The sequence below is a fragment of the Hippoglossus stenolepis genome, chromosome 16 (assembly GCF_022539355.2).
Source record: "Hippoglossus stenolepis isolate QCI-W04-F060 chromosome 16, HSTE1.2, whole genome shotgun sequence".
Taxonomy (NCBI): domain Eukaryota; kingdom Metazoa; phylum Chordata; class Actinopteri; order Pleuronectiformes; family Pleuronectidae; genus Hippoglossus; species Hippoglossus stenolepis.
In genome coordinates this window covers 15,305,098-15,332,514 of record NC_061498.1, presented here as the reverse complement: position 1 = coordinate 15,332,514, position 27,417 = coordinate 15,305,098, and the positions used below count along the sequence as shown (strand labels likewise).

Sequence of the window (27,417 nt, the reverse complement as noted above, 5' to 3'; positions counted from 1 at the left end):
CTTCAACAAAACAACGTGAAGATCAAAGATCCCCTGTGTAACTAGTCCTCCTCACCTGATGCAAGAAATGTTTCAGCACTGCCCCCATCTGTACAAACTGTGCAATTACAAGGGAAAGTCTCATACAATCAGTAGACCAGGTATGCTACATTAAAAAGCAGAGACAGATCAGTGAGACAATTATTTATAGAAATACTTCTTTTATTAACAACAAAACTCCCTTTGACAAAAATAAATCTAGTACACGATTCCAAATATCTTCACAACAATTACTCAAATAAAAAGACTTCATTTTTTCTTATTCAAAAATCTGGAGCAAAAGAAGTTTTGATGAAACAAAACAAACTAAGTGGCCATCGTGAAAGTGCTCATAATAGTGCTGTCAGCAGCCAAAGAGAATCCTTATTTTTTGTTGTAACATTCAACAAGAACAACGTAGCAGTATGTCTTTGTGTGAGTACACTTTCAAAATACAAAAGTATTTGCATGAGGTAATTGCAGGTTTGCTGAAATCTCAATAAACGTAACTCAAACATGTTGCATCCCACTCACAACTTGAACTGTGAGTGTTGGCATGAATGTTCCAAAGTAGATCAATCCGCTCCTGACTCGACCGAGTCCTTCGTGAAGAAGGGATGAGCCAGAGCTTCGGCAGCGGAGATGCGGCTGCTTGGTTTGAACGCCAAACATTTCTGCAGGTGAGGAAATGTTGCACGTTATTAATGACTTGGAGAAAAGAACTGGGGCGTACCTGTGGTCTGATCCTGAAAAGTTACCAAACTAATGTCTTAAACCTGCTCACCTAGTCTGACCTGGCTGCAGCTTTATAAATAAAGATGGATGACAAGTCTCCACCTTCTTCCACTATCCAGAAATGAAGTCAAAATATCGTGAATACATGCTGGTGATGGCATTTTGCACTTTCGACATCATCTGGAGCAAAGTCGGCGCAGTAATGTTTGTGGTGTGGAGCAAAGCCACAGTATTGAGGTCCCACCAATTCACACACTCGACCAATGATGAGTTAGTCTCAGCTGTCAATCATGTTTCCCCTCGTTTCAATAACAGTGAATAACTAATTAAAACCTAACAGAAAATGAACACTTAAACATATATCAGTTCAATAAGAACTAGCTAAAATGATTGAAACCATAACTAAGAAAAATGTATTTAATGTGTACTTTGAGTTTTGAGTTTGGTCCATGTCTCATCCACTAAAATGGAGGAGGCAAGGTTTATGACCTATATTGCAGCCATCCACCAGGGGGCGACCAAGACACTCTGGATTCACTTTTGGGAGCTGTCATGTAGTTCATTTATATTTACGGTCTACTGCTGTGAAATTTGGTGCATCATGATTCCTAAAGAATGGTTCCAACAGACATTGGTCATCCTCTGACTTTATTTCTAGCGCCACGATGAGGTAGACATTTTACTAATTTGGTCAAATATCATAACAGGATGAATTGTTTCTACTATGTTGAACGTCTGACCTTTCATTTAGTTAAATTTAGCAAATTTATTCAATTAATTTGTCTCAATCTTCCCATCTGCCAAGACTGCACTTTGTTTTAAGTGCCAATACACTAGAATAAGATTCTGTTCCAAAATGATCTAGAGTGTACAACATTTGTCGTTTGTTTTTGTTTGGGACATTTCATTAAAACAGAAACACATTTGCTCACAGTGAGAAGTTCGTTCTCTTCTTTGCCCACGTTGTTCAGCATCGCGGTGCAGGAAATATTTGGTCCCCAGGTACTTGAGTATGGGATGGGACTGTCCCTGGGCCAGTCCTCCTCACCAGGCAAACCGATAACTCTGGGGAAAATGGTTAAAACCGGTGAAGACCAAAACATAGAAGCTACTCGGACATGATATAAGTGGAAACTGTACGAGGTTGTGACAGACAACCTTTTTTTAACTTTAAGCTTTATTTATTGATTCAAAAACAGAAGTCTTAAAGATCAGCCTTCAACTGCACTACAGACCGACCTACTTCATTGCCAAAGCAGTGTGATAACTCAGTTTCAGTGGTTGTTAAATAACTTGTGAAATCAACAAGAGCTGGGCTTTCACACCGGACTTCTGAACTTTGAGCTTTTCAGTTAATCAGAACCAAAGTATCAGGAGTGAAATTTGCCTGTTTGTAGTGTGTAAACGCTTTTTGGATAGACTCTGGATTGCCTCATGGACCAATTACAGGAAATTGAGACCGCAGTAGCCAAGAGAAGAAAAAGAAGCGGGAGAAACTCGTAGGATTCCTTGCAGTCTTCACCTCTGTTTGAACAACAAGTATATTCATTTGGCGCATTCAAACTAATGTTTTGCACCTGAAGCTGGTGACGCTGGTAGTAATACCATTATATTACAGTAGCAACGACATTAACCGGTTCATTAATTTTCTCCATTCAAACAGAAAGTCAATCAAATCACTGTCAGGTATAAGTAGACACATTCCATGTAGGGGATGAAGACAGGACGTATGTTTGTCACACAAAAGTCACGCCGTAAGTTAGTGCGCTTCGTAACAATACTTACAATATGAAACCAAAGCTAACCACATCCAATGTAAAGAATGTAACAAAAACATGAACCTTGTTTCAGACTTTCAGGACGACTGGTTGAGCATTGGTAAAGTACAATAACATCCCTGCCTTTCTTCATTATGGATAAAGAAAGGAAAACAACACTCACTCAAAGATTTTCCACAGCTGCTGCACCTCTGTGTATCCCTGAAACATGGGTCTGTAAGACACGAGGCACAAAAAACTCTATTTGGCAACGTTTTAATCATAGAATATTTTACCTCTAACTTGAGAATTACACTCGTACATCTCCTCCAGCCAGAGGCAGACTTGGCTCTACTCACTTCAAGAGGAAGAGCTCGGCGAAGATGCAGCCAGCGCTCCACATGTCCACTGAGGACATGTAGACCGAGTTCAGCAGCACCTCAGGAGCTCTGTACCACAGCGTCACCACCTGAAAACAAACAGACGTCAACAGAAAATAAAGAAATGAAAAGCCAAAGGCAAAGAGTATGAGAAGTGACAAGAACATTTTTCACCTCAGGCCAAGAAACAGACAGAGCACAGTGCTTTATAAAGGAAAAACCAGGCTCCGGGATGACTTAGGAGAGAATCACTGCAGTAAGATACATCACTATGACAGTTAAAAGTTCTCTTTCATTCTGAGCTGCTGCTTCACTTACACCTGGAGTGAGCGCAATATTATAGGTGTAGATGCGTGCCAGTCCAAAGTCTGCGATCTTAACTTCTCCGTGGCTGCTGACCAGGATGTTTGCTGGTTTTAGGTCACGATGCAGCACCATGTTTGTGTGTAGGAAGTCCAAACCTTGCAGCAGCTGCGACATCAAATCCTGTGCAGACAGACAGCAGAATTGAGATGGACGTCATGTGAAAGAGCGGTGTCTAAACTCAGGGATGGCTTCCATTTAAGGTTGGACTGAATATGTTATGACCATAGACTGTATATAAAGATGGACGACATGACAGCTGCCCAAAAGGGAAGCCAAAGCATCTCGATCGCTTGTTTTATTTGTTCAAATGTTCATTTATCTGTTAATCTGTTACCTGATTGGCAGCTAAGACTGAATCATGATTGAAGAGACACGTTGTCCATCTTTATTTACAGTCTACGGTTATGACTGGTTGACCCTGTGAAAAGGTGCAGAGACATGCTGTGGTAGGCTGCCTGACTTTGTCAGAGGAATGTATGATGGAAATTCCTTTCTCATAAGTTGGTAATTGAAGATTGAAGGTCAATAATATCCGAAGTTTTAGCAGACAAATCATTTCAGTGTGTCAAAGAAAGCGCAAAATTCATCTATTATCTTGGTTTACAGGTTGCCAAAATGTCAAGAGCATGAGGCGGTTCAATTTTATTCTGCGAAAAGGTTGTTTATTTCAGACTTGGTGAAGAGTTCACACCTTGATGCGCTCAAGGCTCAGTCCAGAGGGCGGAACCTTGGAGAGGTAGGTGCACAGGTCCTGGTCGATGTATTCCAACACCAGAGTCAGGTCCAGGGTCCTGTCCTGTAGTGCAACAGACGCATCCAACAGCCTGGATGAGACGAGAAAAACAACACATTAAGTATCAAGTTAGATTCTTTTGGCACCAAATGTTTGCTTCATAGCAAAACAAACAAAGCTAGCTGTGATCTGGAGAACATAATAGAAAATAAAGTTAAGTTTATTCAATAGAGCACCTCTCACAGAACAGAGTCACAAAGTGCAAAAGAAAAAAAAATGTTGACAGAAACAAGACTGGAATTTATCATAGATGTTATTGACAGACAAAATATAAAACACATCAATATACAATCTAACTGAACTGACAGAGTTATAACAATTATTTACCATTAAATAAAGTTGAAAATGACTTGCCTGTAAGTAAGTGACATATGCGTGGCATACCAAGAATTAATTGACCTGGAAGGTAACTGTATGTTCAAGTGTTTTATTTTTCAGTATGAAGAGATAAAAAATGAATGGCCTGCAAAGAGACAGAACTTTTGCTTCCTTCTCTCAGTATCTGTTAAAGGTTTAACATTCAGGTAGTTTCAGATTCAGAAAAGATGTTTCACAGATTCCATGACTCGACACCTTTCTGGAAGTTAATGTTAACAACAAGGGAGCTGTGTCTGCACTTTATGGCTGCACTGCTCGGCTCTCTCACTCAGCCCACGGGTTTGAATCTGATCTTCCATCTGCATCAGTCTCACATATTAAAGCAAAGATTAAACCAGATATGGACCCAACATGTGACAGAAAGCAGGCGCAGGCCTTACTGCCACATATGTCCTAACTCTCTGTTTACTTCATGAAGATCTTTTTACTAATTCTCAATCAAAATTTTAAGCTACGTTATATTTTCGAGGGGGAATAGAGGGTCAGCCTGTCGCCTGCATTAAAATGAGGAATGTGGAACATCTTGCATCAAGTTTAACTTTTATTTGTTTCCAAAATAACCATATACTAAATGTTTCAGCTCATCAGTGTCAGGACTTTGAAATGATTGTGTAAAAACGGAGTTTATTCTGAAGAAAGAAACCACACAGACTTGGAGGAAGTTGCCTCTTTTGTGGAGGAGGAAATGTTGGGTAGTGGTCCACTGTGTGCTATCATTTGGTAACATCTGGTGAGTTATTCAAAGAGGTTTGGTTGTTTCTCAAGAAATAATGAGTCAGATTCTCAAGATCAAGTCAGATCATAGCATCAAGATGATGTGTCCAGAAGGAGTAGAGCTCCTGGCCACTTATTGTATTACACAATGATATAACATTATTACATTACATTTCCACTTTGTTTTTGTAGTATTACGACTTTTTTCATGAAATAAGTAGCAAGAAATACATTCATAATGAAAAGTAACTCAGACCGTGCATCAGTAAGGCACATTACATTTTAAACTGGTCCAGGTACAGAGGGGTTTTTTTCCCTTTGGTTTGCGAGTAGGTCGTTGGCTGGGCGCGCGCGTGAGTCCTTGAAGGATTAAAGTTGACAAACAACAAAACACAAACACACACAAAATAAAGTTTAGACAATAAACTAACTTGACTATGTTGGGATGGTTGAAGAACTGCATCCTCCGCAGCAGCCCCACCTCCCGGATGATGGAGGCCGGGATCCCGCTGTCTGAGCTGTCTCCGTAGATTTTGAACTTCTTCACCGCCAAAAAGCGCGGCTCGTCCCCCACCTCTCGGGCCTTGTACACGGTGCCGAAGGAGCCTTTGCCCACCGCCGCCAGCAGCTCGTAGCATAAAGGTCTGGAGAAGGCCATGGTGCTCCCGGGATAAAGAAATGAACCTGCACTGTCGGAGAGAAACAGAAGAAGCTAGCTCACCGGATCAGAGGCTAGCAGGTTAGCAAGCAGCTAATTATAATGACCCCCTTGCTTGCACAAGCACAAACCTCCTGTAGGAACCAGGTTTTAAAAGCAGCTGACCAGTTTCATGTTCTGAGCTTCACTTCGGTGTCTGACGCCTTCACTCACCTCAGTGGGCCTCGGACCTCCACACCCGCTGGCTGCTGCAGAGGAAAGGGAGGCTCCCGGCGGCAGCTTCTCTAAAAACTATTAAAAAAATCACACCCACTTTGTTCAGGAACTAATCAGGAAGCTGGACATGGAAACAGCTCCTCTACGGGCTCCGTGCTGCCGCCAACACGTGCTGCGTCCAGGTGACCACAGGCTACTTTATTTACCAATAAATAAACATTAAATAAATAAACAAACACTTTGTCTATGGACAAGAAAGTGGGTGGTACTGTACTACTTAATGATACTACTACTACTTTTAATAATAATATTGTAATATTACTTCTTTATTCTTAATAATCGTAATAGCATGACTTTCTTCATTAAATTACGACGATTTTGTTGCAATAATACGATTTTGTTCCCTTAAATTATGACTATTATTGTAATATTACCACTTTTTTCATTAAATTATGGCTTTATTGTTGTAATATTAGGATCTTATTCTTGTATTATAACCTTTTTCATTAAATTACGTCTTTATTCTTGTAATATTATGTAGTATATAATGTATCTTGCAATATAATATTAGTAGTACATTGCATACTACTGCTACTAATAATGCTAACAATAGGAATAAGAAGAAACAACTTTCATTCATAAAATTCGCTAAGTGCTTTACAAAAAAACGAATAAGATTAAATGAATAAGTAAAATAACGTAAAATCATGAATTACATAAACGCCTACTGAGGTACACGAAACAATAAAACATGCAATGTTGTAATAAGAATCAACAAGTAAGACAAAAAGCCGCAATACACCCGTAAATAACGAGAATGACACTCAATAGAGTGTATACCTCTGCCAAGGCCCGACAGTCCCCTTATGAAGCCACTTTTTATGTCTCTAGATGCAGATTTTTATTAGGATCTGCACCAAATTTCACACACTCATAAATACTCTCTCCGAAACACGTTTGAAATTGACGAAAATGTTGAAAAACACAGACAATGTTAAAGAAAGTGAAAAAACTAATCCTAGATCTGCCCCCTGATCTGGATCCGCACCAAAGTGTAATGGGTTCTTCCCTGACCCTCACCACATCCTTCCATTGTATGAATCTGTCCTCTAGATTTTGCGTAATCCTGCAAACTAACAGACATACACAACCTCTTCTGCGATGGTAAAATTATTGATTTAATTGCTGGACGCAGTGTAAAGGGTGGATCATCAACCAATACAGTAAGAAAAGAAATACAGATTTCCTGTCAAGAGGAAATTTAGATAAATAGACACAGAACACCAGATACTCAATGGCATCCAAAGCGTTGTTTATTATCAAATGGGGAGTCATCTTTGGAAACTTGTTACAGACTGCAAATCAAAATTAACAGCATAGTTGGGCACAGAACAAGAAATTCAAACACTACTCAACAAATGTGTGTAAGAATTTCAACACAGTGAATGATACAAAAGTATTTGCATGAGGTAATTTTAATTATTTAATTGCTAGAAGCTCAATAATCGTTATTCAAACATGAAACATCCCACTAGCTTAACAAAGCTGAATAAGTGCATATTACAAAGTACAGCATGTGTCATGAGTTTTAGCACCTTGTTCTGGGGAACTCGAAAACTCCTCACACGCAGATTTTTGTGAGTTTGTTGTGCAATCAGTTACTGGTTAGTCACAGTATATAACGGCCACTCAGCTGAATGTCGACAGGCAGTTAGTCCTCTTTGCGTTTGCTGTTCATAGTTTTTGTTTTCTTTGCCAGGTTGATAGCATCCAGATGGAGGTTGCGTTTGAGAATGACAGAGCCGCAGGTGAGAGCTCCGGCGAGAGCACCCGCAAAGCCACACAGGAACACATCCTGGCCTGAAATACACAAAACATGAAATGTACCAAATTCATACTGTTTCAACCTGTCAGGAAATGTGGGCAGCCTTTTGAGTGAAGGCATTAAAAAATCTGAACGTGAAAATCAATAAGTCCTGCTCTCAAACATAGCCTCTGGATGTTTTCACGCTGTGTGCTGGAGACCAACTGACCTGTCAGATAGAGGTTCTTCAGTGGAGTCTGAGGTCTCACTGTAAAGTTGAGTTCAGGGCTGAAGCGGGCCATGCCGTGATCTGCTCCGTAGATTTCACCTTTGGGTGCTCCGATGTAGTATGTGTTTGTGATGGGGGTTCCAGCATCGACAAACTCAATCTACACAAAAACACATTTGAGGTTTTTTTTTCATTTAAACAGGAAGCATCATACATAAAATTGCTTATAATTGTATAAAACGTTGCATCCAAGAAACAACTGAAGATGGTACCTTACAAAAACGACATAGGGCTTTTCTAACACCATTTAATAATTGAGACTATTGTAATTCTATCAATTAATTAATTAACACGGTACCTTCTAAAATATCCATTTCACTGGCAGCTAGTTCCTGCAGCAATGATTTAAAATTCTAATTCTAACAAATTTTGCAGTTTTACATCTCGCTGCAGAAGATTTCAGGACACACGGTATAAGCTCTTTTACTGAGCTCAGTGTGGAATGAAAACGAGTTGGGGAAATAAAGTTCATGCATTTTTGATGACTGGATTCACATAGAAGTAGGTAGGCTGGGTGCTCTGTGATATAACACAATATCCAAAGCATGTAAACACTGAGATCGTGCATACACATACAGTTGTGCACAAGCAAAAAGCTGCAATAACACACAAGCCCTTTGGTCCTTTTGGATTAATCCACCATAACCACAGTCACTGACCACAACACAGGATGAATCTACATCTGTGTGCATCTCAGCGTTTACCTTGTCTCTGGTTATCTTTGGGAAGACGTCCATCACCACCTCCACAATAGAGTCGATGAAAACCTGTTTCAGCTCTTTGTAGTCCGCCCCTCTGTTGGACACTTTGTTGTCCTTCCACTCCTCGAACCACTCGTAGTTGGCAAAGCTGACCAGACTCAGGGTGGATTTGCCTGACGTGAGAAGAAAAAGTTAAATATAATAAATATATGACAATACAGAAAACTGTTCTCCCACATTCTAGAACCCTGGTTCTGGATTGTCCAGAGAAAGGCATGCATTAACTAACAGGCCTGAAAACACAAATCACATAACCATTTGCTGGTCGGAAACTTCAGAGGTGTGTGCATGCCAGGAGTAAATATAGCAAAAGTGATGCTTTTTAAAGCTATAACTTATTAGTGTAGTCACATGCTGCAACTCATGTTTGTGTACCTGGCGATCTTTCCTCCCAGGTTGAATCCTTAGCTGATGGAGAGGCGACGAACAGCAGGGGTACATTTTTGGCTGAATCTTCCCTCTTTCCATTCTTATAGCTCTCCACCCTGTCAATGAAAACAGATGATACGATTTCATATAAGTTCCCATTGACACAAAATAGGTGGATCAGATAAAATTCACTTCAAATATCTTCAATTAAAATATTAAACTAAAAACCGTAAATTCCAAAAATTTTAACAGGCAACACATGCGAGATTCAACACAACATACAGTTCGTCAAAGTTGTTCTCAGCAAAGATCCAGTAGTTGTCTGCTTTCAGGCCCAGCTCCTCTTTGGTTCCAGTCAGACCCAGAAAAATGCTCAGGCCTCCTTCACCATTCTTCATCATACCGAGCTGCTTCTGAATGGCTGCAACGCACATGTAGGACAACGTTACAGAAACACGTTCAAGTAATGTGTAATTTGCCCATTGAACCTCATTAATAAATGATTTCCTCTCGTGCGGAAACAATCAGTCAGTCTAAAAGTAACAGACACCAATTTCTTATGGTAAAGATGATCTTAGTCCAAAGGTCAATTTACCAGTTCACCATTTAACTGTATTTATTCAACTCTTTTTGCAACTTGCTGTCAGGTATAAAATCTTCTTTTCAATCAAGGCCATGTGTAAAACTAGTATTACTGCCCTGCGGTTGTCCGCCTCTGCACACCAGTGCAGTTTCAGTCCCTTCAGGTGTTCCTGACATATTGCATTCACAATAATATGAGATGAGATCACTGTGACCTTTGACCACTGAAGTCCATGTGACAACTGGTCATAATTTGAGGAAATTCTCTACTGGCAGAGTCCAAATGAACATTTGTGTCAAATTTGAAAGCATTCTCTCAAGGAGTTCTTAAGATAACATGTTCACAAGGCAAGTACATATGGACGACAAAAGCATAATACCTCTGGCCACTGGCTGTTTCCAGCACTGAGGCAAAAAAAGACAAGGAAGAAAAATATAATTCAACTGAGTGGTCAGGACAAAACATCTCATCAAAAGTTGACTCCCTGAGATCTGAGAAATTCAGATTTTTCACTATTTTAACATTTCACAGATGAATCATTTAGCGATTGCATGAAAAGAAAAGTTTTTAATGGAACTCTTTTTCCTGCCTAACCTGGCATGGCCTGGAGCTCTTTAGGCAGCAGCTTCTCGTAGGTGTTGAAGATTCCAGCATTGGAGATGACCATGGGGGCATGGATATGGATTTCCTCCTGACCTTTCATCACGCTCACACCTAAAAGGAAAAGAACAGACACAGTGAATCTTCTGTGGAAGCAACTGCTGCATGCTGCATGCTGTGACTGTGTGTTAAGAACCACACCCACCATAAGCTTCCTTGGCATCATTGAACAAGATGCGATTAACTGGAGCTCGGACTAGCACGGCACCACCAGCCTTCTCAATGATGGGGATCATGTGGTAGCCGATTTCACTGGCTCCACCTTTAGGGTACCAGGCACCATTCAGGTAGTGAGTGACCAGCAAGCTGTGCATAGAAAAACTGGCCTCTTTGGGCATGTTACCTGAAGATCAGAGAAGGAAACAAAAAGTGTGAACAGCAGCATAGTCAAGAGACGACCACGTTAGAACCTCAGGTGTCCCACCTGGCCCTGGCCTACCGTAGGTGCCGAAGATGTAGGTGAAAACAGCTCGGAGGTCTTTGTTCTCCGTCAGTTCATTGACCACATCCGTCAGGCTGCGTGAGGCCATTTTGAAGAAGAAAGACAGATGTTTAGCCAGGCCGCTGTAGACCAGGAACTTAGCCAAGGGAACAGGGCAGAGCTTCAGTACAGCCAGGAGCCAAATGCCCCGCCCGGCTTTCTGTAGAAAAACACACAATGACACATTGATGATGACAATAAAAACTGAATAAAGACACCTGAGAGATATGAGAGTAATCAAAGCAGTTTCTTTCCGTAATGAGCCTGAACAGAGTTGTTTTGTCACTCTAACATTTGTAAATTAACGCTGAATATGTGCAGTGTTTATCCTCGTTAAATGTTCTGTTGGTTTCAGGAGGGAAATATAAGCCATTGCCTGAGTCAGGATGCATCTTTCACAAGAGAATGAACAAGCAAATAAGAAAAACAGCAGCATATTAAAACTATAGATTTCTGGGGGGAGAATGGTTCTCATTTATTATAAATGATGCCTTCATGTTTAAGAAACAATGTGATTTTCTTTCAGTGATCGAATGATTAAGATCTTTCTGCAGATATATGCTGTTAACCTAGTGTATTTCGTCAGATTACCTGAACTGGCAGGCTAATAATAACTACGAGGCCAACACTAGGTTAACACCATTTACCATTTATATTAACATTTACCAAATTTTCCAACAACACTGAGGGATTGCCAACTTCAATCGGTAACTTTATCAGTCGAAATTCATGATAACAACAAGCGTGTCCCAGGCATATTCATCCCTTTTTAGAGCCCCCTGGAAACACTCGGTTGTGACTATTTGGTTGTTTTTTGAGTATTTGGTCATGTTGCAGGTATTTGGTCATCTTGTGACTATTTGGTCATTCTGCGAGTATTTGGTCGTGTTGCTAGTATTTGGTGGTGTTGTTGGGATTTGGTCGTGTTGTGGGAATTTGCAGCACATTTTCTATTTGCCGCAAATTGATGAAGATGTGTTCTTTTGCATGCGATTTCTTAAGCTGCAGTGCATTGAGCTCTGAGGGCCACCGAACCTTTGAGCAATTACACAGAGATAAACAATACACTGACAATTAAAATGAATAGATCCAGTTAAGTGGCTCCACACAGATACGGAGACTGGCATCACTTTATGTACGTGTCAAAGCAAAATTCCAATGCAACTAAGTCTGGATAGAATTATGTAAAACCATATGACAGCTAAAAATAGACCTCACTTATTACTCTAACCTTTGGTTTACTACCCTTGACTCCTTGAGGAATATCAGTGACACCATCGAGAGAAATCTGCATAATGACTTCCTTGTGTAACTAAGTGCCGTTATTTTTACAGTGGGAGAAAAGGCATTTGCAAGTAGAGTAAAGCTCATATAAGAAAATGAGTGGCCAGATCATTGCAGAATATCTTCAGTGTATTTCCATAACTACGCACTTACAGGTGTTTGCATTGAAGTTGCAAAGTACAGCCACCATAAATTAAGAAACTTTATCACAGCCAGTAAAGTTACAACATCCTACCTTGGTCAGCTTCAAATACTCGTCGATGGCCTTCTCCTCTCCAGGGAAGCACTTCTTCAGCTCCTCAGGGAAGCGGGTCCTGCCGCTGTAGATGGGATACCGGCGGCGGTTTTCTGGTGGTCCCAGAACAACATGGTCAAACGGATTCTCCAGAGGCTCCCACTGCAGCTGTCCATTGGTGATTTGGTCCAGCATGCAGCGGAACGGCTTGTGGTCCTGCAAGTCACCGATGTAGTGGATTCCTGAGGAAGACCGATAAGGACAAAGCTGAGTTTTATGAGAGATGTTTTCAGTGCTTTTATTTGGTGATTAATAGTTGATTCTCAGGATGTAAAGTTCTGTATTTCAGAGCCTGACAGCACCAACATTTTCTTTTAGATGTGAAATATCTATGAAAGATATAGACAATACTCAAAAGAGACAAGACACATTTTTCTCACCAACATCAAATTCAAAGCCTTTCTCAGTGAACGTGTGACAGCATCCTCCGGCCCGATCGTGCTGCTCCAGAACCAGGACCTTCTTTCCCACTTTGGCCAGCAGCACCGCGAGTCCGAGCCCACCGATCCCACTGCCGATGATGATGGCATCCAGGTTGTCAGGGATTTTATTGGCCACAAAACCTGAGGGAAAGGCAACAAAACATTCAAACAAGAGCTTGACTGTGGCACAAAGGGCAGAACAAAAGTTAATCTATAGAATAAAGGTTTACTGCAGAGTAAAAAATGCCTTAATGCACATTTGACCAAACCTTTGAGATTCTCGACAGCTGATAAAATTGAAACTAGAAGAAAAAATTTAACGAAATGTATTTTTGATCAGCTATAATTAAGAATAACATGATTACTAATAATAATATTTTTGATTGTCTTAGGGGGGGGGCGGCGGACACGGACACAAAAACTTAAAGGAATCATGATGTTCATGTGTTTCTTTTAATGACAGCAGTCCAGAGCCTCTTGGTATGGGAAGTCAGAAAGGTCTGGCCCATTTATTGAGATCCGCATGCAGGCTGCAAGATGGTCTCCTTGCAGCCTATTGCGGATGTTTGTCTTGACCTGCAAATACATTAACTGTTAGGCTTTAAAAGTGATAGCTGATAGCTTAAAATAGTGATAGCTTAAAGCAGCAATCCAAATTGTGAAAAGTTGTTGTTTTCCGATGGATGCTCTCTGTCCGCTGGTGGGAGTGTGCTCACCTGTGTGCGCGCGCACGTGTCAGTGTGTGCGCGCCGGGATGGAACTCCGCCGTGCGCGATACAGAGAGCAGAGGAGAAATCTAAACGCGCGACCATGTAGAGACAGAAATGACATGCCGTCGTGTAAATAAGATAAATAACATAAGGCCATTTAGTTTGTTTAATAAAAGAGCAAGCTATAGACCTGTTTTATAGGAAAGGTAACCTTAAATGACTTATGTTGAGATCTGGCGCTATATTAACTTGACCTTCCAGGGGGGGCGCGGGGTGCCGATGGGGGGGGGGGCGCCTAATATAATGGTAGGGGAAACACTGAGTTGTAATGTTTAGCTGCTTTTTGCTTGTGGATGAAAAGAAGACATATCAGACAAAGGTAGTGTCTCCACTCATTTCAGTGCAACAACAGGAATATTTCAGACAGTTGTTGAACAGTAATGATGCAACACGTTAAAGCTCAAAGACAAACTGTATAGAGGGTAACCCCCTCAGCCACATACACTGACTCATGACCTACAATGTTAGGTAATATTGAGCCAATACCTTCACTATGTTCTACATGTTAAATTAACTTTTTCAGCTACTTTAGCCACTTTACTTTATGACATTAATTGTTTCCATTCATTTCAGCTTTTGGGAGTTTAAAGTGAAGCTAAACCCTTTCTATACAGGCTGTGGGACCTCAGTGTATTATGACGACATTGGTCGTTCCACTCACCTTGTTTCAGCACTTTGTTTTTCTCCTTCCTGTCGTGAACCATCGGTTTCAGCGGTTCCCGGGTGTCCCTCTCGAAGGGGTTGGGTCCGGAGCTGCCGAAGACATATTTTAATATGAGTCCGAGCAAAGCGACGCAGACTAAGGCCACACTGATCCACATGATGCCGGGGAGAGACTCACAGATGTGGGAACTGACTCCTGCCTGCACCCACTGCTCACTTCCGCGTTAAGGTCCCGACACACGCCGACGGGAGAGGACCAATCACAGCCTTCCTTAGGGCGCCGCAGACAGTTTGGACCAATCAATGATAAGGAAAAAAACAGCTGTGTTACATAAGTGACAGAAGATAGATAACTGAATATACAATAACTTTAAAAAGTATTATTATTATTGTTGTTGTTATTGTTATTATTATTATTACGCCCTAACTGGTTTTCATAATTGACTGAAGATGGAAAACTGAAAATACAAAAAACAAACTAATACAGAAGATATAAATAAATAATAACATAATAATACCATTAATATTATTATTATCATAATGTTGCTGTTGTTGTTGTTGTTGTTGTTTTTGTTACAGTTTTTTCATGATTTACTAAAGAGGCAAAACTGAAAATACAAATAAATGTAATAACAAAAATGCTGATCCCCAAGGGATCAAACCCTACTGTTATTATTGTACATCAATTACTATCATCGTCAATGTAGTTGTATGGATGTAATTATTAAGATATTAATACTATTATTCATTTTTGATTAATTACTATATAGCCTACATTAGATTGATAGTGGTTACGGCCACTGAAGTTAATTTAAGGATGCTTTTAAAAATGACAACTCCTTATTCTTCTTGTCTCTGAAAACATTTTTGTCTTGTGTTGTCATGCTGAAGGATGAATTTGGCACCAATCAGATGTTCTCCTTATAGTGTTGCAATGGTGCCTAAAACTGGAGCACGCTATATTGTATTTGTACACAGACGACCAGTAGTATCTGTCTGTTGTGTATCGCAGCCCTGTGATACTCTGACGACCTGTCCAGGGTGTCACTGCCTTTCACCTGATGTCAGCTGGGATTGTCTCCAGCCCCCTGTGACCCTGAAGAGATAAACAGTACATATAATGAATAGATGTATGAACAGATTGCTCTAATTGACAGGACAGAAACTCAACTTTGTGCTGATTGTGCAAAATGAGCTGATATGACAGATGAACTGTGAGGAAGAGCCACGTTGTCTTATTAATTACAGAAGGAAGCACTCTGTGGAAGTCCCATGTTCTGGAACAAGGTTGACATGACCGACAAAAAGTTTAAATATCATTGATAAATTCATCCTCAAATATGACTACTTATATACAAATTGTAACAAGTCTATCACCGCTCATGTAGTTAAGGCTTGATAATCTTATCTTGACCTCAGAGACCACACTCAGGGTGAGCTTACAAGTTTTTCCAGAAAAGGCGAGCATGGACCTGTTTTTTAAGTTATAGCTGTGATTTAAAGGTGCGTTTCATATCATTTGTTTCTTTACCTTCAGAAAAAAAGACAAAACTCTCACAGCAACTTCTAGATTTTATTCTTTTTTGTTCAAAAAACAAAACAAAAAGAAAAGAAAATCACCTGCATCTTCACATTCGTTTCCTGCAACACCATGAGACCAATTATTTTTTCAGTTATTTTTACATGTTTGCAAATAGAGCCAACAACTCACACAGGAAACACTTATTTTAAGCAGGGGCTTCTCCCCAGTCATCACCACCACCACCACCACCACCACGATGGCTGTTCACGGGCCCAGCTCCAACACCCACCCTCCTGAAACCTCCCATATTACCTGACAGGGAACTGAGCATGAGGATCTTTATGCTGTGTGAGGCTCATATTTCATCTGCGAGTTAATAAAACTGCACATTTGTTATCATTTTCTAAATAAATCCTAATAAATAGCTTTAAATTAGAGATGTTATTTCATTAAATGAGCCAGAACACAGGTTCCTTAATTTGTTCTTGTGGGTGTGTTTGTTGTCTTGTACTATATTATTTTATATTTTAATTTATTATTTTTTAAGACTTTCTGTGAGATTGCCCCCTCCCCCAAGAAAAACCTGCATCATGAGTTCCTGAAAAGAAAAAGCACTTTCAGTTTCTGATTTTGACCTTTAAGCCCTTGACTTTTCATGATATACATCAAACTCTACGTTAGTAAGGGTGGACATAGAAACCGGAACATAAATAATTCAAGTCGTGTTGAGTAAACCCCACTGAAAAGCTTTAAACCTCTGTGGCAGTCCAACCTCGTCCAAAAGGAGTTTTTCAACCCTCTGACTGAGTTGGTCTGTTATGATTAGTCTGTTTCTCTTTCTGTTAGTGCAGTAAGCTTGATGAGAGGTTCATGAAAGTTAATACAGATGAGGAGACCTCCAGAAGACGTACACCAAATCAGGCATATACATCTCCATAATGACTGATTGAAGGAAAAAAAAAAGTCAAGCATGAGCTTAACAGCCCTTTTCTGGGGCCTGTACTACGGAGCAGGATCTGTGGTTGAAGAGGGAGCATCAGGTTTAACTCTGGGTTTTCAGTCCTACGAGGCTGGTTCACATCTTACAAAAGCCTCGTAGTAACTTATGCTTTAGTGCCAACCTGTTCCAGACTTTTCATGCGTCCGCTGTAGTTTTAAAACAGAGCTTCTGAAAGCTTCACAATATATAAATACAGCCGAATTATTATAAGTGAATAAGGGTTATTTGATTCCTGACCGTGTTGATGCTTCTGCTTTATAATTCTAACTTGAGGATAAATAAAAAAAATGAAACCCTCTAATGTATTATATTTTAAAAAGTATCCACACACTCTTAAATATTTTTAACTACAATAAATGAACATTTCAGTAAGACTGATGTCATCACACATTCACTACTTTTGGCAGCAGTAACCCACATCACTGATGTTTCTATCTGTGTCACATGCTCACAACAGTTTATTCATCAGATAAGAGAAAAAATAATCAGGAATAAAATTAATAAAACTCCTCAGCTTATTTACAATACATCCTTGATTTAAAAATGAAAAAAAATCATGCTACCGTTTCTTTTTCTAGTGATGTGATTATCATTTATGTTTCTCTTTGTTGAAAGCCACTTTGACTTAAAACTGACTGCCTCCAGACTTCAGCATTTATGACATATCATATTAAGAACTTTATTTATAGTTCTTACAACGGCGCATGTAGCTGGATAAGAAAACCCAGAGTTAACTGAGACAGTTGATAACCAGCTTCGTAGTACGTTGAAATTGCTTGGAAGTACAGGCCACTGGTGTCCACTTTTGGTATTTATTACCTCATCTTTTTGAGCTTCTTCCTCTTTAAGATATGTTTGAATCATTTTGTTTATCTCTAAAACTTAAGGATGACAGATTTATTCGAATTGCAAAAAGCACTTCCAACATTTAGGAATAAATCCATAAATTCCGTTTTTGTTAGGGCATAATCTGCAGTTATGTTTTGATATTATTTACAAGTATTGTATGGTTTGTAAGCCAACAGTGAGTGTTTGGTATAAAGAAATCTGTGCAAACTGTTCTTGTGTGTCTGTGTGTTTGGTACAATCAAGACAGCTTCCAGATGTAATACAGTTGTTTGCGATGTTAACTACAATGGCTTAAGGTCCATGTGATTGAGGGAGGAGGAAGAATTGGCTCTTCCCGCCTCCCCGCCTGGCAGCGGTAGTGCAGGTCAAAGTTCAAAAGGTCAAAAAGTAAAAATGGGCGGTGGGTTTTCCTTTCCTAAAGCAGGAAGTCATCATCAGTCCATCTGTCAGGTGGTCAGTGCGATGGTGCGGTTTCCTGGCCTGTCGGTGACACTTGTTTATGGCGTAAATGGAGGTCACTGCAGCACCAACCCGACCTGAGGAAGAGGAAGTTGGAGCCGTTAGGAGAGCAGTTTAAACCTGAAGGAACAGGATTTCTGCAGGGATCATCAGAGTCAAACCAGCCAATGGAGGAAAGTATGATGAAAAATCAGTGGGACACAGTCAATAATTATTACCTCTGCCAGGGAGGTCTTATTCTTTCTGTTAGTTAGCAGAATTACGCAAAAATACTGAAACAATTTCCAATTAATTTTGCGGAGGGGTGGAGCACAACCCAAGAAAAGATCCCATTCAGTTGTGATCTGTTAGTGGATGCAGGAAGTTGTTTTTCACAGGAAATAGGTCAGATAGGGTGTTTGTCTACATTTCCATTAATATCTCAGAGAATAATTCATGGATCTTGATGAAAAAAAAAAATCTGTCACGTTTAGGGGACTGACATTAATGAGTGTATGCAATTTGGTACAAATCTAAATAAAAGATTTGATCAAGTGAATTTAAATGTGGTTTCATGTAGGCCTTGTTGGAGGTATGCCGAGCGGGGGGGCTTGACCCCACACATAACCCATTATAATTTGGAGCAGATCCAGGACCTTTTTCCCCCCTTTTAACAACATTCCAGATAAGTTGTTAGCCTTGGCAGAGGGATGCGCTCGCCAAGCACCAGAGTAGTTTATTTTTATAATCCATTCTTGGATATAATCAATGAAATGAATGCAGCCTGGACCTGCATAAGTAGCAGAAAGCAGATGGATTAATCAATGAAAGGGCAATGCTACTGTACCGAATAGTATAGGTGGGGAAATTAATTGATTTTCAATGCATTGCAATACGGATGTGGACGACAGAAACATTTCTGCAGAAACAGAACTTAATCGATTCATGTTTTCCACCATGTTCATTTGCTAGTGATGTCGCATAATATGTCGTAATTGATTAACTTCGGTACGTAGTTCATCTGCTACACACAACACAAGACGCGCAGAGCCAGGACATCAGGGTTTAAGTGACTGGAACGATCCAGATGAATGATTTTATCACAATCGATTAATAACTGAATACACGTGGTTATCAGTTTTTGCAATGCGACAGAGATGGGGACAGAGATGGGGACACACACACACACACACACACACACACACACACACACACACACACACACACACACACACACACACACACACACACACACACACACACACACACACACACACACACACACACACACACACACACACACACACACACACACACACACACACACACTGTATCACCCTGATACAGTTAAGGCTAAAGATGCAGCACACAAGTCGAAACTGAATGAATGTCAAATCAATGTGGCGAGAACTGACCACTGTTAGACTGACTGTTGTAATCTGTTCTTTGAATTGAAAACCTTATTTTGTTATTACAGCACACTTGTTATAACAGTAACCTCTATAGTCAGTGATAATAAAAATAAATCGTGTATAGAAATAAAATTCTTCGATGCATCGATAATCGAGTCGTAGCCCTCTGATCGAATCGTGAGGTGTCTAGAGATTCCCACCCCTACAGAATACTAGTGAGTGTTTTGTTATAGATCTAATTGTTGTGTCTGTAACACCACACAAAAAAGTATTAAACCGACTGCTGCAATAACAATCCAGTGTCAAAACAACCTCCCTCTTGTGTGTATCCTAAACTGCACATCCTCAGACAGCCTGGAATCTGAAACAAGCATTTTAAAACTAACCCACATTACTGCATAGAACTAACTACACTTAAGTTGTGTTTTTTGAGGGAAGTAATTTAATCCTTTTTCCAGACCTGTCAACACCTGCAGATGAGTTGAGGTTATGAAATTGCCATTGTGAAAAGAAAATCGCTCCAGAAAGTCTACCTTTTCTGACCCCATGCTTGGACACTTCCAATTGTACAGATAATACTGTAGATTCCCATCACCGATGCCGAACTTTAGCTTCTCCAGAAAAGTCTTGTTTTCCATTAGATCCAGTGCATTGAAGACATCGAACCCTTTCTGAATAAGAGATGAGAGGAAAAACTCCATTGGTTCCCATTATTGGACAATACACATTTAAACAGAACAAGGATGCACCGATTGAAGAGGAACGCACCGATTTGGCCAGGACGAGGGCATCCGACATCAGGTCAAGCAGTGGGGTGGTGGTGTGCACGTTGTAGAAGGAGTACGCCGCTTTTAGACTGCGGTGCACAGGGTGGTTCATGATGGTAGAGGGCAGCGTGTAGAAACTCAGGAAATCGGTCACTTTGCCACCGTTCTGTCAAGAGAACAACACACACTTTTATAAAGACTCCTGGAATAAACACAACAGAATTATTTAAATACAAGACAAGGTCTTTTACCTCCACCAAGTAAGTGTCGATTATGTTCTCCTGGGGCAGAAGCCAGTGTTCCACCTCGTCCGGGCTCATAACGGGCACCAGGCTGAACTGGCTCAGGTACTCACGGAGGAGACGATGCACCACTGGCACATCCTTCTTGGTCATTGGCCGCAGACCCGAAGTCTTCGGGGCCTGAAGGAGAAGACATGGACGAGGAGAATAAAGACATGCTGGAGGAAAGAAATCATTTCATAGATATATTGTGTGTGTGCGCGTTTCCACTAACGTCAGACAGGCGGTACAACTTCATGGTGCGCTGCATAGTCATGTTCCTGCTCAGGTGGGAGAACTTCACCTCGATTAGCTTGCGGGGGTTCAAAGAACGATGCCAGTACCTGTGCAAAGAAATCAAATAAGTACCGACAGTCAAAGAAGAAAACTAAAGCGCGTTTCTGTGTCAGACCCACCTGCATGTGCCCACAGGTTTGGGCAGTACCACTCCAGCAGTGTACACTGCCTGAAAGATGCCCTGCAGGTTGACCCGTCTGGTGATCTCTCTGATTAGAACCGGAGCAACTCGTTTGGCGCGAAGCTTCTTATGGACACAGAGGAAATTGATCTCAACCATTTTCTTTTCTCTAAAACACAAGAAAAAGAATTATCTGAGCAGGTCTGCAAAAAACTCAGTTAATAAAAAACAAATCATACAGTTTTTTTTCCACTTTTAAAATCTAACTGAAGATAAGGCCTTTTCAAGCCTAAAAACAATATGCATGTCGCTTGGATGCGAGTGAAATAAAAAGGAGGTCAATCTTTCATCCCCTGATTTTATGCAGCATGTGAGATCAATTAGAGAGTTCCATCTATGTTGACAGGGTAACATATTCATTCAGCACTGTTGTGTTTGCTTACATGTCATAGATGCGGATATTGGCAGGTATGGCACTGATAAAGCCCACCAGCTTCTGGTTAGAGTTAACCCTCACTCCACAATGCCACTGGGGCAACCAGCCGGGGGGGCGCAGGGCCCTGAAGAAGAAAGACAGATAAATAAAAATGGACAAATGGAATAAGAATGCCATAAAGAAAGATATTAAGAGTTTAATATTCCACATGACACTGAACATTTCAATTTAAGATCCTTGTCAGGTGTAAAATTGGAAAAATCATAGATGTGAAAAGAATTACCAGAGCAGGAACTCGGGGGAGTAGTCAAATCTGAACATGTTGTCATCGTCTTCCACATAGTTCTCATTGAGAAGGGTGTAAAGCTCCTTGAGCTGGTTTTTGAGAATACAACAGAATCTGACATTTAGTCAAAGCAAACAACCTATCATTACACGTATCATTATCTTAAGTCTGTGTGAATATGAGCCATTAACTATTTTATGAAACATTCATACTAAAACTCTGCCAATCAACATTTTCTGCATCTGTTATTCAACTTTTAAAGCATTCCTGACAATACAAACAACACATAGATGCACGTTAAAGAATCAAAGCTAAACCTTTAAATGAAAATATAATTGTAGATTTTGTACATCTTACCCTCTTGGAATAAAGTGCAAAATTACACAGCAAGTTTTCTTTTTGCACTCGAGCTGCAACTTAATTTCCTCTAATCCTAGTTTTCATCTCCAAATCATGTTAATTGATCTCAGCTTAAGATTTTAACTGTACTTTGACACAACAGACAAACTTCATTATTGTAATCACGCATAAACAACCGAGGAGAAGAAAACTGAATGAAGGGCACAATCAGATTACCACTGAAATAAAAATAAACTAGTTTCCTAACACAATAAAGCAAAGACGAAATATTGACTTGAAGATAAATTCCTCATGTGCCTCCCTGCTTTGAGCAGGTGTGTTTATACACTCTTACCACAGCAGTGCTCCCCAAGTCGAGGGTGTCCCAGCTGAAGCCCTGTGGGAGGCTGTAGGGCTCCTCTCGAATGTGGTCTTTGTCGGGTTCAATGGAACCGTGCGACGTCACCGTCTCCCCTGAGGGAAAACAGAACAGTTCCTGACATGAAGCACAGAAACTTGGATACGTGCCATTTTAATACCACATGTTGGTTTTTGAGTACTTGTGAAGAACTGACAAATGTCATACCTAGCTTGGGCACAGGTTGCGTATCCCAGAACTGGTAACTCCTCCGAGTTGCCTCCTCCATGGTTTTGGCAGGGCCGTGGCCTACAGAGAACAGTTCAATGGCCTTTTGAATCTCTTGTAGCTTATCGGCTGGCAATGAATTCACCTGTTAGGAAGGTTAAGAGGAGTTAATACAAAGCAAAAACACTGAAACACAGTAACAAGGGCCAACTCACCAAATATATCATTATTTTCTACACAAAGACTTTGTTGAGTGAGTTGTGAGGGTTTCGTTTAAAAGAAGTTATGGAATTCATGCCTTAGAGAGGGTGTCCTGAGCTGCTTCTGTGGGACCAGATTTCTTCTTCTTTTTCTGCTTCTTTTTCTTCTTCTTGGCACCAGTGTCGTCAGCCAGACCCCTGTCACTGAAAAGGGACAGAAATAGAAGATGTCTGTATTAGTCTACCATTCCAGAGGGGAAACCACATCCTAGTCAAAAGGTATCTTCAAAATCTCTACCTGGGAAACACAATGTAAGACCCAGGGTGATTAAAGACGCATCATATTCACTTTTATATTGAAATAATACACATACATACCATCAGCCTAATTCTAAGGATTATACCAACTAAAACATACTGTATCCCAGAGGAGGTCACTTATTTTAAGTCTCATCAGGTAATAAATAGAAAACCTGTCTGCAGTTTGACGCCATCATACATGTGAGGCTGGTATTTTAGATTATTTTAATTGAAAGTAATTCGGTTTTTTAAACCCATACTTTGCCAAATAAATGTTCACACACAGCCGATTCCTTTTCTGTACCTGGACTGAATTTTTTCAGGTTTAAATATATAAACCTTGGATATTAAAATACTTTTAAAAAGTGATTCCCACTGCTCTTTATTTCAAAACACAATTACCTATTTCAGTTGTGACACAAAGTTGCGGTTAGTTGAGGATGATTCATTTAGGCATAGTTTGAGAAAAGAAAAATTTCATGATGAGCCAACACTTTTTTTTTTTTTACCTCAACAGTAATCAGGTGTAGCTCTAGGACAGGTACAGAAACAACCATAATAGTCCAACAGCAAGAAAAGGTGATTCAAATCAAATAAAAGTGGTGAAGCAGTCGTAAGTTATAGTACCAGAAACATATGGACTGTATCCCTCTTCCTCACCTGTATGTAGCTGAGCAGAGGGATACAAGAGGGATTAAGTCATAGTAAACAGGTCCTGTAACCCCTTCCCACAACCAGTGTGTCATAACCCCCTTTCCTGATCAGTTCAAACATAAGGAGCCACACACCCCCACCCATCAATCTATCTTCTGGCCTAAGAAAGACTGGATACTTACAGAGGATAATCTCATTAGCGTCGGAGAGCAGAGAGAGAGCCAGCTATGGCCCTTAACTGTTACACTAGCACAGATGGTTAATCACATGACCTCTGGAAGAGGAGTGCGTGGCATCTACGCGTGTGTACATATGCATGTACGAGAGGTCAGTGAGTGACTAGGACAATGAACAACAAAACATTGAATAGTTTGTTCCACAGGCTTCCATTTCCACAGAGTGGACCAGTTAACAGCCAGAACAACTCTTTGTTTCTGTGTGTGTACGTTGGTGCGAGGGGGGGGGATTGCATATGTTGCTGGAAAAGAGCAACAGTGAAGCGCACATTTGCGTCACTTTAATGTAAAACATCTTCATTAAGCTTCCTTTGCAGCAGTGGTGGGACGACTGCTTACACTGAACACTTTGACCTTTTCAGGCATTGAGACCTTTGGGTTGAATGAAACACTCTTCATAGTATTCACATGATCAATAAAGTCTTGCTTGTTCGATCAAATCCTGGGCACATGAACACTCTTTGCAGTCCTGCAAATATTTACATCTCAGTTACGTGAACGTGTAGCGATCAGCACTTTTGGTCGGAGAATTTACTTTATGATAATGTGTTATTTACATTAGAAACCATCTGCTGTTTAAATAAGCATGTGATTTTGTAATTTAAAGAATTGTTGAGAGAATTAAGTTATGTTTGAGGATTTCTTTTGTGGTAAATAAGACATTCAGGGATGCTTAGAAATAATGCAACCACAGCAAAAAAAATAACCCTTACCTGATAATACATTGGCTTAGGGGTGGGCAATATAACCACAAATTACATAAACATAGTTTTTTTAATTATATTTCAAGTGACATCGATAATTATCACAATAGATGTCAGATTATTATAATATTAAGGTTAAAGACTGACTTTTGATCCTGAGTGAAGGTTGTGGTTTTAAACCTCTTTATGGTCAGAGAATGACAAATCTAAAGGTCGATCAATTATGTGTTATACCTCCTCACTGCTCTTACATAATGCACAAGTAATATGTAGATAAACGTTTTGGACTTTTGTGGTGTTGCTATTACTACAAATTATATTGACAGTTATTGACATGGATGTCTACCCTTATATTGGCTAATATTAAAAATAAAAAAGGTATCAATATCTGTGTTATTTGTGATCTTGACACTGGTATAACTTGGTGATTATTACTATTCTATTAAAATCCTTCACTCTCCTGTCAAACTTTACAGTGCACCTGAACACTTAATATTATAACTTGTGGAGAGAGATCACAGGTAGACATTAGTTGATTTAAAGGTTTGGTACTTTTTGTCCTTCAGCAGCTCTTTCTGCCCCCATAAGGAAATACAGAAAACTTGGAGCGATCAGGGCACGCCTTAATATCTGCAGGCCTGGACTCGTGTGTGTCACAGCTTGGTAAACAGTTACCGAAGCCTGTGCTGGGAAAAGGAGCATTTTCATTAAAGCCTGTGTTCAGTGGGAGCTACTCAGAGCTCGGCTGCTTCAGGATCACATTTCGGGGATTTGCACGGGGAATAAATCGCTACCTAAACATCGCCCATGTCCCAACACTAGCACAGGTGAGACATCCTTCAGGAGAAAGTGAAACGACACGTGGTTTATCCTTGTTTCACTTTGCATTGGTCTCCAGTCTGCACCGAGATCAAAGCACAGACAATAGGGGGGTTTGACAGCTATGCTAGCACGCAAGCTAACGCCTAGCTAGCTGTTCGTCGGGGGTTGCCATGACTTGCATCAGTTACCGACAGACAGCAGCGATGTGTGGTTAAAACAACGAGCTGTCAACTTCATGAAAAGGTTCTAGATTTGCTCCCGAGTTGCAAAAGTGACCGGAAACGTTGGGTTTTGGTGCAAAAAGCTCGCTTTCGTGCGCTGTTTGTTTTTACAACCCCCATCCTGAGCCTTGCTATCACGGCTAGAGCAGAGCGCCGCTAAGACACGCCCAGAGAAACGCGCCATCAGCCAATTGTGTCAAAGAACTGGTGAGTGAATGGCGATTCTAGCCAATTGGGTGAGAACAAGTGGGAGGGACGTGTCCGTTCCCCGGCTGTCTGCCCCTCAACGCTTGCGAAGGCTTTCACTCTGCAGCCGCTTTGCAGGTCGGTGCTGCGGCGGGACACGTCTCACACAGCCGCGGCATCGAGCCCGTGCTCTTACCCGTCGTCAGAGTGGTGCTCCTCATTTTCACAGTCGCTGCAGTGTCCGTGGTCCTCTACGTCTTCTCCCTCCGGCATCGGTGCTGTCTCATTCTCATCCGCCATCTTCATCCAGGAAGTGAGGAAGCCACCGCGTGTTGTCGACGCCTTTAAACCCGCCTCGCTGTCATTGGTTCACATCTGCTCCCCCCCCGCCCCCCCCTTTCTCCTAATGTGTCTACAAGGAAAACGTGCTCACAATGTCATCTCACTTTGTCTTTCTCCAACAACACAACCCACTACAGATCATTTATGTCCTTGTGTGTGTTCTCTTGTCTGTCACACAAATACTGCTAGAGCCACGTGATCTGCGGTCAAATGAAGACAGGGAAGCATTTGACAGGAAGCACGTGAGGGGTGGGAAATACATGTTGTGCAACCTAAACCAGTGTCTGGATTCAATGGTGCAACGGTTGCATTTTTAAAAGGATTGAGTTCAAAGTATTGGCAAACGTTTATTGTTTAGCTTCATACACTCACAATTGGCACAATTTGGTCTTTATTATTATTATTATTATTACTATTATTATTATCATCCTGACCACAACCATCATGGTTAATTGACTAACATTAACTCTGAGCTCATACACATGCATGCACACACACACCCACACATGGGAGAGAGAGAGAGAGAGAGAGAGAGAGAGAGAGAGAGAGATCCTTTTCAGGACTTTGCATTGACCTCCATTCATTGTAGACATTAGTTGAAATTGATCTATTGGCGGAAATTGAATATAAAATAATCCTAGTGATGTTTCCACTAGTGTGTTTCATCTAAATTGTACTAATTGTTGTTTTCTTTACCCTAAAATGGGCCCTTTTATAGTTAAATACTTTATATTTTCATCGGGAGCAGGTCCTTTCTACTGAGGCCGCCATGTTTTTTACAGTAGCCCAGACTGGACAAACTGAACATCTTTTGAGTTTTTATGACAACTGAAGGCTACCACATGTTCTCTTTCTTGTTTGGAAGGGGAGGGTGAGATGAGGGGTATTTAGCTGCAACATGGCACTTCACCACTACATTCTACACACTGAACCTTTAAGTACAACCTCAGAAACACACACAGACACATTTGCACACCTTCTATCTGAGTGTCATTGGCATAATGCATTTCCTAGCCCCTTAC

The 27,417-nt window shown here is 40.7% G+C and overlaps 3 protein-coding genes across 4 annotated transcripts; all 3 read right to left on the bottom strand.

Annotated features, from left to right (window-relative positions):
• Positions 1-180: 180 nt before the first annotated feature.
• cdk21 (cyclin-dependent kinase 21) lies at positions 181-6,128 on the bottom strand. 2 transcript variants are annotated; one of them, XM_035179928.2, is made up of 8 exons: positions 6,013-6,128; positions 5,573-5,825; positions 3,948-4,080; positions 3,209-3,376; positions 2,870-2,979; positions 2,695-2,745; positions 1,686-1,818; positions 181-692 (listed from the first exon to the last, which is right to left on the bottom strand). In XM_035179928.2, the coding sequence occupies exons 2-8, from the start codon at positions 5,797-5,799 to the stop codon at positions 594-596; spliced, it is 921 nt and encodes a 306-aa protein (XP_035035819.1). In that variant the 5' UTR covers positions 5,800-5,825; positions 6,013-6,128; the 3' UTR covers positions 181-593. The 2 variants fall into 2 exon arrangements, with proteins under 2 accessions (XP_035035819.1, XP_035035818.1); XM_035179927.2 differs by having other exon boundaries at positions 5,573-5,830; positions 6,013-6,127.
• Positions 6,129-7,305: 1,177 nt separating this feature from the next.
• On the bottom strand, positions 7,306-14,625 carry retsat.2 (retinol saturase, tandem duplicate 2). Its single transcript, XM_035179911.2, has 11 exons — positions 14,395-14,625; positions 12,922-13,104; positions 12,482-12,723; positions 10,921-11,122; positions 10,627-10,824; positions 10,416-10,535; positions 9,521-9,659; positions 9,245-9,354; positions 8,813-8,982; positions 8,049-8,208; positions 7,306-7,875 (listed from the first exon to the last, which is right to left on the bottom strand). Exons 1-11 carry the CDS (start codon positions 14,552-14,554, stop codon positions 7,727-7,729), a joined length of 1,833 nt encoding a protein of 610 aa, XP_035035802.1. The 5' UTR covers positions 14,555-14,625; the 3' UTR covers positions 7,306-7,726.
• Positions 14,626-15,955: 1,330 nt separating this feature from the next.
• nmt1a (N-myristoyltransferase 1a) lies at positions 15,956-26,407 on the bottom strand. Its single transcript, XM_035179918.2, has 12 exons — positions 26,250-26,407; positions 23,029-23,134; positions 22,731-22,875; positions 22,500-22,618; positions 21,803-21,894; positions 21,527-21,643; positions 21,082-21,252; positions 20,901-21,009; positions 20,636-20,806; positions 20,386-20,550; positions 20,151-20,288; positions 15,956-18,303 (listed from the first exon to the last, which is right to left on the bottom strand). Exons 1-12 carry the CDS (start codon positions 26,357-26,359, stop codon positions 18,283-18,285), a joined length of 1,464 nt encoding a protein of 487 aa, XP_035035809.1. The 5' UTR covers positions 26,360-26,407; the 3' UTR covers positions 15,956-18,282.
• Between the last annotated feature and the right edge of the window lie 1,010 nt (positions 26,408-27,417).